This window comes from Mus caroli, unplaced genomic scaffold (assembly GCF_978045245.1).
Source record: "Mus caroli unplaced genomic scaffold, Mus_caroli_1 scaffold_2, whole genome shotgun sequence".
Classification (NCBI taxonomy): domain Eukaryota; kingdom Metazoa; phylum Chordata; class Mammalia; order Rodentia; family Muridae; genus Mus; species Mus caroli.
In genome coordinates, this window is record NW_028227257.1 from 3,520,058 (window position 1) to 3,539,036 (window position 18,979).

Here is an 18,979-nt window from a genome sequence, read left to right on the forward strand (position 1 = left end):
TTTTACTCACACTTGAAACCTTCTGGGAAGATGTGAGGGAGGTGTAGAAGTGAATTTTAGTTCTATTTGGTTATCATAGTCATCATATTCCGAGGTGGAATATTTCTTATTGTCCTGTTTGTTACCTGAGGAAAGATATTGAAGTCATTACTTCCTAGCTATCACTTCTTATTTGGTATAGTGGCGTACATCTGGCTAGAACTGTGAAATCACCACCAAATTCTGATAGAGTTGATCAGCACTTACTAATCTTGTTGTGGTTGCTGATATTATAAGGAGACTCTTAACCTTTTAAATCTAGTATTTTTTTTTTTAGAATCTTACAAGTGAATGTTAGCCAATACTTTCTAGAGTTCACACATACTTTTTCTGCTAGAATACCTTCATAGAATGCTTATTTTCAGAAATTATTGAAGTGTAGTTATTAATGTCTTACTGGTTTAGATTGGTGTACTAGATGACCTAGACCAGAATAAATCCACCTATAAATTATTTTCTAAATACTGATCAAGATGCTTGGAGATTCTTCTCAGAATTATACTTGAATTCTCTTTCCTCTAAATCTCTGTGATAATATGTTTTTCCTATACCCTGTGCTCTCCCTGGAAATCATTCTTTACATAGTGGCAACTTAAACCCCCATATTTGTCTCTTTAATGTATCATATAAGACATTTTACAGCTTTGGTTCCTAGATATCTCTCTGAGAGATAAACAGTCTCTGTGTTTGAGCTACCCACATTTCACATCTTACAGGTCCCCTCTAGCCCCTAGCCCCAGGATCCCTCTTGCAGATCTTTGCAACCTAGTGTCTGTGATAGTTTAACTGGCAACTTATCACAGTCTAGAATCACCTGGGAAAAGTTTTAATGAATAATGTTTGCACATCTTTTTTTAGATTAAGTTGGTCTGTAGGCATGTCTGGAGAGGTGGAAGATTGACTTGATTTTTTTTTATTAGATACTTTCTTCATTTACATTTCAAATGCTATCCCCAAAGCCACCTATACCCCCCTCCGCCCTGCTCCCCAACCCACCCACTCCTGCTTCTGGCTCTGGCATCCCCCTATACTGAGGCATATGATCTTCGCAGTACCAAGGGCCTCTCCTCCCATTGATAGCCAACTAGGATTCTTAATTGATGTTGGAAGATATACCCACCTGGCATCATTCAATGGGTGTCAGGGGAGGAGGAGTAAATTGAGCACAGAGCAAGCCAGGACCCGTGTCTTGCTTCACTGTCTAATCTTGACATGGATGTGATGCCTCAGGGTTTTGCCTTAATGTCCCCACGGTTATGAACTGTAACCTAAAACTGTACGTCAAATAAACCTACCGCCTCTAAGTTGCTTTTTGACAGGATATTTTATCACAGCAACAGACATGTGAGTAGAGCAGCTCCTTCTAATTTATGTTTTAGTAAAAGTACCATCTGTTTATGAATGGGTTCTCTGGTATAACTAAGTTATGTACCACGTTGTCTAATTTTTTTTCATTATAGTAGTTACTGAAAATAATTCTGTTTTTCTATCTCATAAAATATTAGGAATGTGGTTTTTTTAGGGCTCATTATTTTTAGAATGAATAAATGAAATATTGGAGGAGCAGAAAGCTGCATGTTTAGTGATAGATGGTACATGAGATAGGAGAAAAACCACTGTAAAGCCACTTAGACTTCAACTGAAATTGATATTGAAGTATTAAATCAGGAATAAATATATACTCAAGGTGTTTTTCCTTCTAAATTTAAGGATCACCAATGGGAAGCTGTCACTGTACCTGAAGAAAAAGTTCAGATGTACAACATTGAAGGTACTAAACTTGAAGCTCATTTTTTTTTTTTTGTAATTGTCTTTTTAGTCCCTGTCATAAAGAATAGAACCTGCTGCCTCTTTGAGATAAGACAGAGTACTGAAAACAAAACATCTGTAGATACTCACATTCCACACCCCACTTTTACCTAAAATCTGCAATATTTGGTCTGACCAGTCCAATGTTGGTGTTTTCAAGGTTCTACCATTTCTTTCTCATTTGTTTTATTAAATTCGAACATATCATGTCTCCATTCCTGTAACAGGAGTTGCATAATGGCACTGCTGGACAAAATTATGAAACCTAGCAGACTAGTATAGGCCATATTAATTAAATATATATGTTAATCACTTAAGAGGACATATATCTCATCATAGTTTTAATTTGCATTTGAGTTCTTTTTCTACACGAGTTCTCTGGCTGTTTGTGTGTTTTCCTCTGAAAAAACATCTGTGTAAACACTTTTCCATCTTTTGCTGACCTGTCTTTTCACTTTTGAAGTTGTTGTGTGTTCTATAATACCAATCCTTTGATAGATACATTTCATGAATATATTCTTAGTCTGTGTCTTGATTTATAATTTTGGAGGGGAGGGCAAAGAAAAGCCATTAAATTTGAAGTCTAGTTGATTAGATATTTTTGTTATGTTTTGTTTTGTTTTCCCTGTGTGGTTGTTCCTTTGTATGACCTAAGAAATCTGTCATTCTCACAGAGGCTTTCTGTTTTGTGTTTTAATATGGTGAATGAAATCCAATTAATTTTTATCTGAGTTGACAAAAATTGTAGGACATTATGTGGATTTATAACTATTATTTGCTGAAATGACTTTATTTCTGAGTTTCTTTGTTTCCATAATCACATGCTGTGCCATTGAACACTACTGCTCTGGTTCCTCTGTGAAGTCTCCTGGCTCTGTAAGACTGGTCTTGCATCCTATGAATTCCTTTGATCTACTTAAATGTTGTGTGCCAGTACCACAGTGTTCTCAGCATTTTGTGTTTATGTGTAATGTAGATAATTTATTTTCCGATATTTTGGAGTTTTCAGAAACACAGCCTTTGGACTATCCATATACATTTTTAAAGGTCTTATCAGTCATTTCAGAAAATTTACTGGAATTTACACTATAGATCAGTATGGGGATACCTGAAATAGAGCTTTACTTCATAGAGATCCAGTTCTTCTGTATTTGTGTCCTCTAAACAATGTTTTATATTTTTCATTATGTCATATAGATCTTTTGATAAATTTACTCTCAAATATTCCCTTTTGCCTTTTATGATGAAAAACATAATCTTTAATTTCATTTTCAGATATTTTCTACTGGTATATAAAATGCACTTTCCTTGTATCTTACAACCTTGCCAAGTTAACTGTTTAATTCGGATGATTCTGTAGATTCTTGAGGGTGTTCCATCAGTCAGTCATGTTTTTAAATGATGATAGTTTTATTCTCTTTTCCTCTCTTTTTCCTTCCCTGTTTCTTCCTTATAAAATGGAGAAGGCTTCCAGTACAATTATGAATAGAGGTGATAAAAAGTGGATTTCTTGCAGACTTTTTGAATGTAGCTTGGGGAAAGGTGATGCATTACTATAAAGTGCTATGTTAACTAAGGGTGGACACCCTGCATCAGGCTGAGAAGGCTAATGATAATTCATGTGCCTTTGGATATGAAACCATCATGGGTAATTCAAGTTAGTCAACATCCATCCCTCCAATCATCTCTATATTTGCTCATTTAAAACCATTTCTTCTGCTACTTGGTCCCTAGACAGTCAGTGTTTGTTTCTTCAAAACAGATAAATTTGATGTATGTTTACCTAGAATTTGTATAAATGGAATCATATATAACAATTTTCTGGTTATTTTGTTTCAAATTTATTTCAGCTACTTGATGAGTTATTGTTGGGTTTAGTATTCCATCAAATGGCTATACCTTAATTAGTTAATCCATGCCCAGGGAACTTTTGGACATTTGGATTGTTCCAAATTTTAGCTGCTGCTGTAAATATTAATGTATAATCAATCTGTATATCTATGCTTTATTTCTCTCAGGCCAATTACTAGGAAGTACAGTGCTTGTCTCATACCAAAGATATATGCTTATCTATTCAACTTTAGAAACTTCCTAAGTGTTGGCTAAAATCTTACCAGTTTAGGTTTTTAATCTCAGTGTGTAAGAGATTCAGTTTCTGTATCAGCAAGATGGTTCAGTGGCTAATGATACTTGCTGCCAAATGAGTTTGATTCCACAGGACCTACATGATGGAAAGACAAAATCCACCCCTGGGAATTGTCCTCTGACCTCTACATATATGCTGTGCATTTGTGCCTACATACCCACACTTGCATTCACCTGCACACACTGAGACAAAAATCTAATAGCTTTCTTAAGGAACTAATTTCAATGTCATTGAGTCCTAACTTCTCTTGTCTTACTGCTCTAGCAATAAGAACTATCATTACATTACTAAGAGATTATGAGAATAAATATTTCATCTTGTTTCTGATGTCAGGAGAAGAGCAAAAAATAACATTTCTCATCATTGAGTATTTTATACTGTCTTGGTCTGTTTCCTGTTACTATAACAAGATACTTGTGATTGAATAAATATATAACAAGAAAATGTTGATTTGAGTTTGTAGTAGTGGAGCCGGGGAGTCTTTTTTTTTTTGGTATTTATTTATTTATTATATTTTTATTAGGTATTTTCCTCATTCACATTTCCAGTGCTATCCCAAAAGTCCCCCCATATCCTCCCACCCACTCCCCTACCCACCCACTCCCACTTTTTGGCCCTGGCGTTCCCCTGTACTGAGGCATATAAAGTTTGCATGTCCAATAGGCCTCTTTTTTGATACATATGCAGCTAGAGTCAAGAGCTCCAGGGTACTGGTTAGTTTATATTGTTGTTCCACCTATAGGGTTGCAGATCCCTTTAGCTCCTTGGGTACTTTCTCTAGCTCCTCCATTGGGGGCCCTGTGATCCATCCAATAGCTGACTGTGAGCATCCACTTCTGTGTTTGCTAGGCCCCGGCATAGTCTCACAAGAGACAGCTCTATCTGGGTCCTTTCAGCAAAATCTTGCTAGTGTATGCAATGGTGTCAGCGTTTGGCTGCTGATCATGGGATGAATCCCTGGCTATGGCAGTCTCTAGATGGTCCATCCTTTTGTCTCAGCTCCAAACTTTGTCTCTGTAACTCCTTCCATGGGTGTTTTGTTCCCAATTCTAAGAAGGGGCAAAGTGTTCACACTTTGGTCTTCGTTCTTCTTCAGTTTCATGTGTTTTGCAAATTGTATCTTATATCTTGGGTATTCTAAGTTTCTGAGCTAATATCTACTTATCAGTGAGTACATATCATTTGAGGTCTTTTGTGATTGGGTTACCTCACTCAGGATGATGCCCTCCAGATCAAACCATTTGCCTAGGAATTTCATAAATTCATTCTTTTTAATAGATGAGTAGTACTCCATTGTGTAAATGTACCACATTTTTTGTATCCATTCCTCTGTTGAGGGACATCTGGGTTCTTTCCAGTTTCTGGCTATTATAAATAAGGCTGCTATGAACATAGTGGAGCATGCGTCTTTCTTACTAGTTGGAACATCTTCCCAGGAGAGGTATTGCGGGATCCTCCGGTAGTACTATGTCCAATTTTCTGAGGAACCGCCAGACTGACTTCCAGAGTGGTTGTACCAGCTTGCAGTCCCACCAGCAATGGAGGAGTGTTATGATCAAATTACTAGTGTACTTGTTTAATCCCTGGCAAAAAGTCATTTTGAGGAACCTGAGCTCACCTTTATAATAACCTTCTCTAGCAGCTCCATTAAAGCTGAAAAGACACCAATCTATTTATGGGCCAGATATCTGCCACTAATTATTCAGCATTGCCAGAATGAGGAATTTTCATCTTGAGTTTTACTGACAGTGAACCACCATATTCATATCATAGAACATTTGGGCATTTTTTCATTTGTCTTAAATAATTTAATATATTTCACAGAATTACTTCTTGAAATTGTCTGTTTTTATTGATCTGAATTGCCTTTGGCTTTTTTCTAAAGTCACTATTTCATTAGTACCAGTGATACACTGGTATTATTTCCTGTCAAGTCACTTTATGATTGATGTTGTATTTAGAGTTATAGAAGTTCTGAGTAATTCTCAACCAAAAAGATGCCAGAGAGAGGGAGAGAGGGGGGGAGAGGGGGGAGAGGGGAGGAGAGGGGAGAGAGGAGGAGAGGGGAGAGAGGAAGAGAGGGGAGAGGGGAGGAGAGAGTAGAGGGGAGAGGGGAGGAGAGGGGAGAGAGAGGAGAGAGAGAGGAGAGAGAGAAACTTTGGATTCTGTGTGGGCGATGGTGGCCCATGTTGCCTTTTAATTTCTATAAATTTATCCCAAAAGTGTGGTTATTTTAGTTTATTTGACTATGAACCTTTTGAGTTTCTATCTTACCCTGAGAGGCTATAGCATCTACAGTTGTGCTTTGTAGAGAAAGTTCTAGCTCAGCTCACAGTCCAAACTCTAGCATATATTGTAAGTGAGGAAATGACTGCATTTAAGACTGACCTGTTTCAGGAAGCATTTTATATTTAAGCCAGGTAGGCAATTGGAGAATTAACTTTTAATAATTAAAATATTTAAATTATGCTTTATAATTGTACATAATTGGGAGGTACAGCATATTTCTGCACATGCACATAGGAGTCCTAGTCAGAGAAATCAGATAAGAAAAGCTTAGTAGGAGGACTCAGTAGCCTTTTCTGTCCATCTCCTTGTACTGCCCAGAAAATAAAGTCCATAGTTCTTTAAAGTCTGCATTTACTGCTTACTAACTCTAAGTCAATTTTGAAAGAAAAATTTCTACATTTTCTTTTCTTACTAATTTCTGTCCTTGTTACATTATGCTGTACATCTCTAAAGTTCTTACTGCCAAGATACTTAACTCCTGTAATTAAAATTTCCTCTGTGTGTGTATATTTACATTGGCTTCTCCACACTTGACACTGGTGACTACAATTTATTTTTTAAATGTCTCAGCTGAGCTCCAAATGTTCAGAGAACACTACTGTTCTCATAATCTTACCCTCAAGAGTGTCTCCTTTATTTTCTGACCAATGGTGTATGATGAAAACTGCTTGGTTAACTCCAGTTAGGAAGCTATTCTTTGTTTTAATACTTGAAAATCTCTCCTTTGACAAATTCTATTGCATGTTTAATTGTAGCAGGGCATAGATGGGGGGGGGGCACATGTGAGAGACATGGTATACATGGAAGAAGTCAAGAGGGCAACTTTTGGGAGTTGGTCCTTTCTTTCCATCATGTGGGTGCTGAGGCCTTTGAAGTTCAGGGTCATCAGCTTTTGGCAGCAAGCATCATTACCCTCTGGTCTAATGTAACCACACCTAAAGGCCATTCTTCGCTATTTCCTCCCCACTTACCTGTCACTTCCCTCTTCCTTGTATTCCTACTTCTCGTATATTTTGTAGTTGTCCTCTCTCTGTGTTCCCTGTTCACTATGCCATGGTGATTAATGAGAAAACTAAATATTGGTTTCTTTGATATATGGATTACAAAATAATTTTAAATGATTTTGCAGTTAAAGCACATTACATTCATACTGGAATCAGATATCTTGATGTGTTACTAAAGCCTAGCATATTGATATCTGAGCAAGAAACTAAATAAGATGTTTTTTAATCCTAGTAAGATTACTAATTTAAAAGCAAATTATAGTTCAAGACATCAGAGCAAACACCAGAAAAATTTCACCAAACATATTGATAAAGTACAACAGACATCAATGTATTGCTGTATAAATAAATGGTTACAACTTATAATAGATGAATCTTTGTACAAAGAATTATCCAAAATTATGATTCTAATCCTGTAGGTTTGCAGTGGAAGAAAACACTTCATTTAATAGATACTTATACATGACAGAAAAAGTGCAGTTCAGAAGCATGAAACCGTTATTAGTAAGATCCCGTAACGATTTATAAATGTATGGATAATTTTCATCAGCACATGAAATTATCTTAAAACCACATGAGCTTTTACCTCTGAAACATGAAAATTTAAGATTGGGCTCACATGACTTGTTTAAATTCTTAGGTGTACCATTTTAGTAAGAAACAGAGCAGCACTTTTATTAGTTACCAATTCTTTTTTTTTTTTTTTAGGTTTTTCGAGACAGGGTTTCTCTGTATAGCCCTGGCTGTCCTGGAACTCACTTTGTAGACCAGGCTGGCCTCGAACTCAGAAATCCGCCTGCCTCTGCCTCCCGAGTGCTGGGATTAAAGGCGTGCGCCACCACGCCCGGCTTAGTTACCAATTCTTAGTACCACCAAAGGCCATTACTGTGGCAAATCCCATATATGTACAAAAGAAAGACATTTCCTGTTTGGGCAAGCCTTATAAGAGTTTTAAAACTATATTCTTCATAAAATATTTGTTCGTAGGGCAGATCAGAGTCACATCACCGTGGATATAATGTTCCCTACTTTTTGTGTTCTGTTTTCTTTTGGCACAAAACTATACTCTGTGGAACAGGCGTGGAGGCTTTTCAGTTACTAGCAGGAGCTCCAGCAGAAGCGAGCAGGAGCACTTGTGTGTTAGGACTTACTCTGTACAGGCAGATTGATGAGTTACTAGGTGGCTCTCCATGTGTCCTTGTTGGTGTTGAATGTAGACTCCTCATACACTGGGACTGGAGTATGTCGTGATTGGGTTGAGAAGTTTCTTGAGAATAAGGATTGTATCCTCCTTCCTCCTAAAACCCTGGATGTTTTTTTATTAAAAATGTTATTAATAGTCAAAATGCAGATTTAACAGAGATATTTATGTATATGTATATCTAGGAATAATGTAAGTATGAATTCAAGTTATTTTCTTTATCTTAAAGAAAGCAGCTTTTTCAGGCACGTTCATGGGATATTTTAAGAATTGGTTAGGACCTGAAAACTAGAAATCTCTAGTTAGGGCATTATTGTGTAACATAGATGAGGATACTGAAACTGAAATATAAGTTGACTGATTTGTTTTTATATTAGTAATAGAGTTGAGTAAACACCCAGTTTAAAAGAATTGAATTTTGATTCAATTTGATATTTTATTTATAATATACAGACTAGTATAATGGAGATTAATATATTATCATTAATGTTATTTTCTATATACAGTGAGAGAATCAAAGAAGCTACTGACTCTAACTTTGAAAAATATAGTAAAAATTAGTAAAAAAGAAGGAAAAGAGTTACTTTTTTATTTTGATGAATCATTAGAAATCACCAACGTGACTAAAAAAGTTTTTGGTGGAAATAAGTATAAGGTAAGCTTTTAAAACCTTGTTCAGCAAATAGTATTATCATGGTTTTGTAAACTCAGTTTGGGACTGTAAGATTAATTGCTTTTTCTATTAGCAAATTCCTAAAATGGCATAGATTTTAGCTCTTTAAAATTACACTGTGAAGGGGGCTGGCAAGATGGCCCAGTGGGTACAGGCACTTTGCCACCAAGTCTGAAGACCAGATCCACGTTTGTTGGAAGGAGAAAACTGATCTCACAGGTTGTCCTCCAACCACTACATGTGCACTATGGCACATGTGAACGAACACACTGCAAAGCTGTACCGTGGAGTACCTATTAGATCAGTAAGTCCTGTTGTTTGAAATGCCTTTATAAAATGAAATCTCAGGCAACAGAATTGTCTTTACAGTGTCTGCATAGATCCTTTGATGAATTACTGTCATGTATTTAAACACCGAAATAAAACATTTTCAAAATACTAAACATTTTGAGGATTATAGAAATGATAGGTGTAAACAGTTGACCTATGGAAAAACTACATAAACTATAGAATATTCATTAAGAGTTATAGTGCAAAGCATGATTATAGAGATGAGACTTGAAAAACCCTATGGAGAAATGTTATTATGAAAGTGTACAAACCAAGACCTGTTTAACTGGGAATATAAAGTGACATTTATGAAACAGTTTTGAGGCAATACTCTCTTAACAAATTTGGATAATGTAAAAGATTCATGTCAGACCAGGCTTAGTGGTATGCACCTCTAATACCAGAATGCAGAAGGCGGAGGGCAGTGGATCTCTGAGTTTAAGGCTGGCCCCACTATATAACAAGAGCCTGCTCAAAGAAAATTTCAAAGATATATTAGTAAGCAGCCCTTGTATAGAAATCAAAATGGAAAACTTGGGAATGGATAGTACTAAGTAATTAAAGTGTTCTTAACTTAGACCATTTATATATGTATATCATAGTATTATGATTTGGGGATAATTGGCAATTGTGGAAGAATAGGTAGAAAATAAATGCACTAAGTGAAAGAAAATGGCATCATTTTGAATTAATTGAATTTTAGGAATTTACCAGAAAACAAGGTATTTCAGTTGCCAAAACATCTATTCATATACTTTTTGATGCAAGTGGATCACAGGTATGTCTCTGACTTACTCGATTTTTATGCAACACTAAATAACTATGGTGGAAAAGCCAGTTGTGAAAACAAATTGTCTCAATATAAATGATTATGCAATAAAACATTTTAGTTAATGGTAATTTCTTTATAGAAGTAAAGATTGTTGAAAACTACAATTTGAGTAATTTTAAAAATAAGAATTGTGAGTGGCAGAATTTGCTTGCAAACATGGCTGTTTTATTAGGTTATTTGGTGAAACTTCGAAAATGCCTAATAAGGAAAGATAGTGTGAATATAAGAGGAACAGAGAAGCCTTGCAAAAAAATAGTGATTTTTGAGAAATCCTATTTGATTTGTAGTTTTTTTCTCCATTATAAACCTAACAGATTCTAGTACCAGAAAGTCAACCATCTCCAGTCAAAGAAAACCGCATTCATCTAAAAGAGAAATCCGACATCCAAAAGAAACTTGTAAACCCTCTAGAACTAGGCAATAGCAGCAGCCAGGATGACTGGAAAAACAGCCAGGATGAGGTAAATATGGTGTCTAACGATTTACTCTATTAAGTGACCACAAATCAGTCACTGCTGAAGGAAACAGAGCTAAAACCTCTGGCGTGCATATAGTATTGCTTTGACCAATATAGCATTTTGATTTTTTTCCATCTTTCACATATGCAAAAAGAAGCAAGGATTTTAGCAAGTCATGTGTATTATGCTGTATTTGTAAATCCTAAATTGGAGATACATAGAATAGCTATTTTCTCCCATTTGTGCTTTTTTTCTATCATTGTTTTGGTTCTAATATAAAGGGCAAGCTTAAAATGTCGTCAGTGTTTAAGTTCTTTTCATCATACACTGAGGCACCTTATTTGTGTGGCAATCTCTGAAACTTGTATCCTCTCTATTCCCTGGTTCTACTTACCAATTCCTGTTACTTTAGGAATCACTCTGAAGTGGTGTGGGGAATTCATACCCTTTAGTAGAATCATTGGCAGTGAATTGCTATAATTAGTTTATGAAGGAAAATATTAAAGGGTGCTTAACATGTTGAAAGCATTCAAAATAGTTTTAAATAGTTGTATATGTAAACATCATCTTCATGAAATACTGAAAACCACAAGTCATTGGTTAGTTAAATATTTATAAAATATTTTCAGGTAGTATATATATTATATGTGCCCATGGTGATCTATAAATATTTTAAAACAGTATATCTTTGTCTATTTGTTCATTACCAGCCATGAAGATGACATCATTTCAATTAGCCTAAAACACAGAAATATGAGGGATGTTGTATTTATTTAAAAACACTTAACCTTTTGCATGTAGTCAAGGCAAAACAATGCGAATAACACATTTAATGTTTAAATATAATGTGTATTTATTGTGCCGGTTTCTCATGGTTTAAGATCACTACACCTAGCAGAAAGAAAATGTCTGAAGCATCAATGATTGTTCCTGATACAGACAGATACACTGTGCGAAGCCCAATACTCTTAATCAACACATGTAAGTGTTATATTGTCTTTCAACATTTCAGTTAAGTATTTTAAGAGATGAATTTTTAATTCAGGGAAATTCTCAGTACAAAATTGATAAATTATGAATCACAGAATCTTCTAACTAGAAAATGTATCATACGACTTAAACAATTTTTAAAATATTAATATTCTGTGTTAGTAGTTTATCATGAATTAAGCAGGAGGCATCATAACATAGTGATTAGAAATGGTGTTGGACACCAAACCCAGACACTATTGCAGATGCCAACAAGAGCCTGCTGACAAGAGTCTGATATAGCTGTCTCCTGAGGGACTCTGTCAGTGCCTGACAAATACATATGTGGATGCTCACAATCATCCATTGGATGGAGCTCCAATTGGGATCTCGCTCCCAATGAAGGAGCTAGAGAAAGTACCCAGGGAGCTGAAGGGGTCTGAAGCCCCATAGAAGAAGCATCAATATGAACTAACCAGTACCCCCGGAGCTCCTTGGAACTATACCACTAATCAAAGAAAACACATGGTGGAACCTGTGACTCTAGCTGTATATGTAGCAGAGGATGGCCTACTTGGTCATCAATGGGAGGAGAGGCCCTAGATCCTGTGAAGGTTCTATGCCCCAGTATAGGGAGGGGAATGCCAGGACCAGGAATGGGAGTGGGTGGGTTGGGGAGCAGGAGGAGGGGGAAAGGGAAAAGGGGATTTTTGGAGGGGAAACTAGGAAGGGGGACAACATTTGAAATGTAAATAAAGAAAATATCTAATAAAATTTTTTTTAAAACAAAGAATATATCTGAAAGAAAGAAAAGAAATAGTGTTGGAGTTTTTAAGTTTCTTGGATTTAGTTCTTTATTGCCAGATTTATACTTGACACACAGTATTCCCTGGGAAAATTCAGAATCAATTTATTTTCCAACCCATGGAACCAAAATACCTTATCAGTTGTTTAAAGGATTATATAAAAATCATTCATTAAACAAATAATGATGTGAAATTGTGACCTAGTACCTGTTACATTCTAGTACTAGTTGCTTTGATGGCAACTTAATAATAATCTTCCCATCCAAAAATCCTAGTTGCCCACTTGGTGACAGCCTTGTGCATGACAGACTCTCAAATTAGCAGTTTCCAATATGAATAATTCTCTGAATCCTTCTTAATGATTTTTTTCTCCTCTTGTTAGTTAAATGGCATAGTGCCCACGTACGTACGCATTTAAGCCAGAAACCTAGGAACTGTCCTGAGACCCTCCATCTCTCACCTTTCTCACCTGAAAGTACCCCTGTAATAACAGGAAAAACAGCTGCTGTTTTTGTTCTTTTAGCAACACCACGAAGAAGTAGGGAACCACTGCAAGCAATAAATTCTGCGGAGAAAGCAGTTTCTAAAACATCAGAAAGTGGAATGGATTATGCTGTGTCACTCAAATCTAGACAATCAGATGGAAGAAAAAGATGGGATAATAGAGCCAAAGTAAGGATACTTTGTGTTAAAATAAAATTTAAGAAGTTATTTTTGAAGTCCATACTGAGCTGCCTTCTTTTCCAAACACAAACTCTAGTTATTTAGAAAACGGCATGTTTTTCTAAGTACCAGTTATCTTTGAAAAGGTCCTTATGGCACATGACACATTGTGCTTACATCAAAACGCTAAAGTATTTACTTCACTGTTTCTGAAACTTATACATTGCTAGGAGAAAGGGACTTTCTATCACCCTTTTATTATACAAACCTGTGTCTGCTGTGAGGAGACTAGCAAAGGAATGTGAGATCCCAGTAGGCTATGTCCTTAAGTATCTCAAGGGCTAGCATGGGTTTGACAGATTCTTAAGACAGATGTACTCATAGCACAAGCATCTTCAGGTATACACATGGAATGTAGTGAGAACCCACTGAAGAGGCAGACGCCTACCCCCAAAGATGAACGCTAACTTAAATTATTGTGCCCAGAAAGAAATGTCAAAAGAGTTGAATATATTGCAAAACGTAGTCAGAATAATGGTTTACATTGTCTAGCTTGTTTAATATAGTCACTATTTTTCTTTTTCTTATTTTATAGTCCTGAGTATTGTACAGTGATAGTAGCACAGAGAGGACAACTAAGGCAAAATATTAGCATATATATAAGAGCTATGCAATATTGTTTGCTGATAGTGGTGGTAGGATGAATTTATGGCTATAGAAAGATTGATACAGGAAAATTACCTAGGAAACGGTCAACATTTTAAATTATTTAATATTTCATAAAATTCAGCTCTTAACATTTTCAAAAGAGAATAGAGTATGAAATCTATAGCAATGGGAGACATGTTTCTGGAGATTCTAGAAATCATCATTTTAAGTGTAATGGCTCTGAGATAAGAATAGGAAATTTGTAGAATCATCTGCCTCCTAGTCTGCAGTACAAGTTATTTTCTTGTGTTTCTTGTTTTAGATTTATTTATTTTGTGTATATGAGTACTCTATCTGCATGCCAGAAGAGTGCATCAGACCACACTGTAGATGATGGTGAGCCATCATGTGGTTGCTAGAAATTGAACTTAAAACCTCTGGAAGAGTAGCCAGTGATCTTAACAGCTGAGCCATCTCTCCAGTCCTATTTTCTTGTGTTTAAGATAGGAAATGGTCTTAGGAATATGTACTTAACATTCATAAAATATGTATACCATCTAATTTTCATACTAAGGCAAACTTACATTTTCAAACCTTAATGGTCTTTGAAAAGTTGAATTCATATAATACCTTAATTTATGTTTACATATATATTTTCTCTGTTAATAGCATAACAAAACTACTGCTGTCATACAAAACAAACAATATGAGGATAATGAATCCCCAGACCAAAATTTCAGTAAGTCCTTTTGGGGATTAATTTTAGGCAGTGTGAGTACACCTGCAAAATTAAGTGTGTGTGTGTGTTTGTGTGTTTGTGTGTGTCTGTGTGTGTGTGCACACGTGTGCTCACATATGTGTAATAACTGTGCTGGCATTATAGAAAGAAATGTTGATGGGATGATTAGACTATATAAACCTTGCTGCTGGGAAGTTTGTGTCTGAGAGGGAGGAGGGTGCAAGGTCAATGTTCTCATCCCCAAGTGTCAGCTTGTATAGGACTAGACTCTCACTTCAGTCTTCCAAATGTGTGGAAAAATGAAAATGCAATGGTTTTCTTTGTTTAGATGAAATTGAGGACACTCTCTCTAATGTATCTTCTGCAGTGGGAAAAGTAGACAAGCCTGTGTGAGTATGACAGTGTCCATCAGACCACTTAGTATTTGTTCATATTGTTTCGGGTAAATAGAATTGTAGTTAACAGATTTGAAAGAAAGGCCTTTATATTATCAGAATGCAACATCAGTCATAACATTAATTATTAGGTGATAGAACAATGAGGAATAGGTTTTCCATTTTCTTTCCATGTGAAACAGCTGTGGTGTTTGTTTGTTTGTTTGTTTTTCATTCTTTAATCTTTTTTACAGTCCAGACTTTATCCTCCTCCCGGTCCACCCTCCAACTATTTCACATCCCACACCACCTCCCCCCAGCCCTGTCGCCAAGAGGATGTCCCCACACCCCCACCTCACCAGATCTCCCCACACTCTAGGACCCCAAGTCTCTTGAGAGTTAGGTGCATCTTCTCTGACCGAGTCCAGACCCAACAGTCCTCTGCTGTATATGTGTTGGGAGCCTCATATTAGTTGGTGTATGCTGCCTTCTTGGTGGCTCAGTGTCTGAGAGATCCCAGGGGGATCCAGGTTAGTTGAGACTGCTGGTCTTCCTATGGGGCTGCCCCCCTCCTCAGCTTCTTCCAGCTTTTCCCCAATTCAACCACAGGAGTCACCAGCTTCTGTCCATTGGTTGGGTGTAAATATCTGAATCTGACTATTACAGCTGCTTGTTGTCCCTCTTGGAAGGCAGCCATCCTAGGCTCCTCTCTGTAAGTACACAATAGCATCAATAGTAGTGTCAGGCCTTGGGGCCTCCTCCCCCTGAACTGGATCCCAGTTTGAGCCTATCACTGGACCTCCTTTCTCTCAGGCTCTTCTCCATTTTTGTTCCTGCAGTTCTTTCAGACAGGAACAATTCTGGGTGAGAGTTTTTGACTGTGGGATGGCAAACCCACCCCTACTCTTGATGCCCTGTCTTTCTACTGGTGGTAGACTCTACAAGTTCCCTCTCCCCACTGTAGGGCATTTTATCTAAGGTCCTTTCTCTGAGTCCTGCCCTACTCTTGATGCCCTGTCTTTCTACTGGAGGTAGACTCTACAAGTTCCCTCTCCCCACTGCAGGGCATTTCATCTAAGGTCCTTTCTCTGAGTCCTGAGAGTCTCTCACCTCCTAGGTCTCTGGTACCTCCTGAGGTTGCCTGTTTCAATTCTTTCTACTGGCGCTCAGGGCTTCAGTCCTGTTTGCCCCAACCCCCAATACCTGGTCATATTTCCCTCCCTGTCGCCTTTTGACCCAGGTCCTTCCCTCCCTCCCACCTCCTACTGTGATTGCTTTCTTCTCCCTCCCAAGTGGAATTGGGGCATCCTCACTTGGGCCCTTCGACTTGTTACCCTTCTTCAGTTCTGTGGATTGTATCCTGGGGATTCTATACTTTTTTGATTAATACCTACTTAGTAGTGAGTACATACCATGTATATCCTTTTGGGTCTGAGTTATGTCACTCAGGATGATATTTTCTAGTTCCATCCATTTGCCTGCAAAACTCATAATGTCCTCATTCTTAATAGCTGAGTAGTATTACAGTATGTAAATGAACCACATTTTCTGTGTCCATTCTTCTATTGAGTGACATCTAGGTTGTTTCTAGCTTCTGGCTATCACAAATAAGGGTGCTATGAACATAGTGCAACATATGCCCCTGTGGCATGGTGGGGCATCTTTTGGGTATATTCCCACAAGTGGTATACCTGGGTCACCAGGTAGATCTATTTCAAATTTTCTGAGGAACCACCAGACCGACTTCCAGAGTGGTTGTACCAGCTTGTAATCCCACCAGCAGTGGAGGAGTGTTCCTTTTTTCCCACATCCTTGCCAACATCTGCTATCACCTGATTTATTGTCTTAGCCATTTTTATTGGTATAGGTGCAATCCCTGGGTCATTTTGATTTGCATTTCCCTGAAGACTAAGGATGTTGAACATTTCTTTAGGTGCTTCTCACCCACTCGAGATTCCTCAGTTGAGAATTCTGTTTAGTTCTATACCCCATTTTTAAATTGGGTTATTTGGTTTTCTGGAGTCTAACTACTTGAGGGGATTTTATTTCATTTTTTATATACTTTGGATATTAGCCCTCTATCCAGTGTATGGTTAGTAAAGATCTTTTTCCTATCTGCTGGTTGTCATTTTGTCCTATTGACAGTGTCCTTTGCTTTATAAAAGCTTTTCAGTTTCATGAGTTCCCATTTGTCAATTGTTGATCTCAGAGCCTGAGTCATTGGTGTTCTATTCAGGAAATTTCCCCCTGTTCCAATGTGTTGGAGGCTCTTTCCCACTTTCTCTTTTATTAGATTCAGTGTATCTGGTTTTATGTTGAGGTTCTTGATCCACTTGGACTTGAGCTTTGTACAAGGAGATAAATATTGATCAATTTTCAGTCTTCTACATGCAGACTGCCAGTTAGACCAGCACCATTTGTTGAAGATGCTTTTTTTTGCCACTGTATGATTTTGGTTAATTCGCAATAAGATAGGATATGCAAAGATGTACTTAGGTATGTAGTTGTGCAGTAACAGAAATGGTACTTTAGTCTGATAATTTATATAATTGTTACATGCTGTATGATAGCTTTTTCATACTTGCTTATTTTCTCAACAAACATTTGAGTATTATATAAAAGCATCATGTCTTTAAAACTCATGCACTAATGTTTGATACTGTATTGAGCAAATAAAATGTTTTCTAGATTGCCTGGTGTTTTAGACATCTCAAAAGATACAACGCATTCCAGATGGGCATGTTGGACACCTGTAGCAACTATCAAACTCTGCAATAACCAGAGAAGGCATGCTTTACCAGGAGACACTTTTACCCAAGGTGAAAACAGTCTTTCCAGTTAATTCAGTAGTGTTTAGGGAAACAACACACTTAGCTTAAATACCTAACAATTTTGTTTACAGAAAAAAATTAGATGTTACCAATATATTCATTGTAGAAGACTTTCTCATTCTTCCACTAGATACTGGTGTCAACAAAAAATGCACTAAACAAAAATCAGTATCAGATGATGATTCTGAAGAAACACAAAAGGGAAAATATAGTAAAGATGTAATCAAGTGTAACAAGTCAGATGAAGCAGAATTTTGTGAAAGAAACATTCAAGAACAAAATCATCCTAAATATACACAAAAGAAAAATACTGCAAATGCAAAGAAGAATGATTGGCATATTGAATCTGAAACTACTTATAAATCAGTACTCCTAAATAAGACAACTGAAGAATCTCTCATCTATAAGAAGACATGTGTATTGTCAAAAGATGTGAATACTACTATCTGTGATAAAAGCCCTTCTAGAAAAAGCATGAGGAATCATACAAAATCAAGAAAGGAACTGATGTCTGAACTTACTTCATGTGAGCTAGAAGAAATACCAGTGGTGAGTGTTGGATGTATTAATTTCTTACACACAGGCTTAATTGATTGCTACAGACTTGAAATAGATAAATGCCTTGTCCTTTAGTTCAGTTCCTGAATGCTTCCTTAAGCTCCCAGTTCACCTCCCTAACACAGACTTGTGGAATGAGGTTGGTATACAGGCATGTCAGTGTATATGAACTGTTCTGGTCTTTCATAATGCTTATTTTCTGTGAGTGGATATTGTGTGTGCTGTAAGTAAGGCCTCCAACGGTCCTAGTTTGCCTTCTATCACGGTGATGTACACATGACCAAAATGAACATGGAGAAGAGTTTGTTACAGATTACAATGTATTATGAAGGGAAGTCAGGGCTCATTCTCCATGGCTCACTCAGCCTGCTTTCTTTCACAGACCCAGGACCACCTGCCAGGGTTGACACCACCCATAGTGAACTGGGCTCCTTCATATCAGTCATTAATGAATAAATTGCCCCTACAGGCAATCTGATGGAGGCAACCCCATTAAGGTTCCTCTTCCCTATTAACTAAATCTCTTTTAAGCTGATGAATAACCAGCACAAATGGTAAACAAAATGACTGTGTTGGTGGTGGTAGTGATGTTGTTAGTGGCTTCATTTTT

At 37.0% G+C, this 18,979-nt stretch overlaps 1 protein-coding gene across 5 annotated transcripts in view; it reads left to right on the forward strand.

The window, feature by feature from the left end:
- Sycp2 (synaptonemal complex protein 2) overlaps positions 1-18,979 on the forward strand; it is a 68,963-nt gene that overhangs the window by 16,194 nt on the left and 33,790 nt on the right. For 4 of the 5 annotated variants that reach the window (XM_085831799.1, XM_085831798.1, XM_085831807.1 and 1 more), the window contains exons 14-23: positions 1,750-1,810; positions 8,995-9,143; positions 10,195-10,269; positions 10,638-10,784; positions 11,663-11,762; positions 13,080-13,228; positions 14,537-14,606; positions 14,935-14,995; positions 17,669-17,799; positions 17,942-18,360. In XM_085831799.1, the coding sequence (XP_085687925.1) occupies positions 1,750-1,810; positions 8,995-9,143; positions 10,195-10,269; positions 10,638-10,784; positions 11,663-11,762; positions 13,080-13,228; positions 14,537-14,606; positions 14,935-14,995; positions 17,669-17,799; positions 17,942-18,360 (1,362 nt within the window). The remainder of the gene's footprint in view (positions 1-1,749; positions 1,811-8,994; positions 9,144-10,194; positions 10,270-10,637; positions 10,785-11,662; positions 11,763-13,079; positions 13,229-14,536; positions 14,607-14,934; positions 14,996-17,668; positions 17,800-17,941; positions 18,361-18,979) is intronic. The other variant, XM_085831804.1, reaches the window with a different exon arrangement.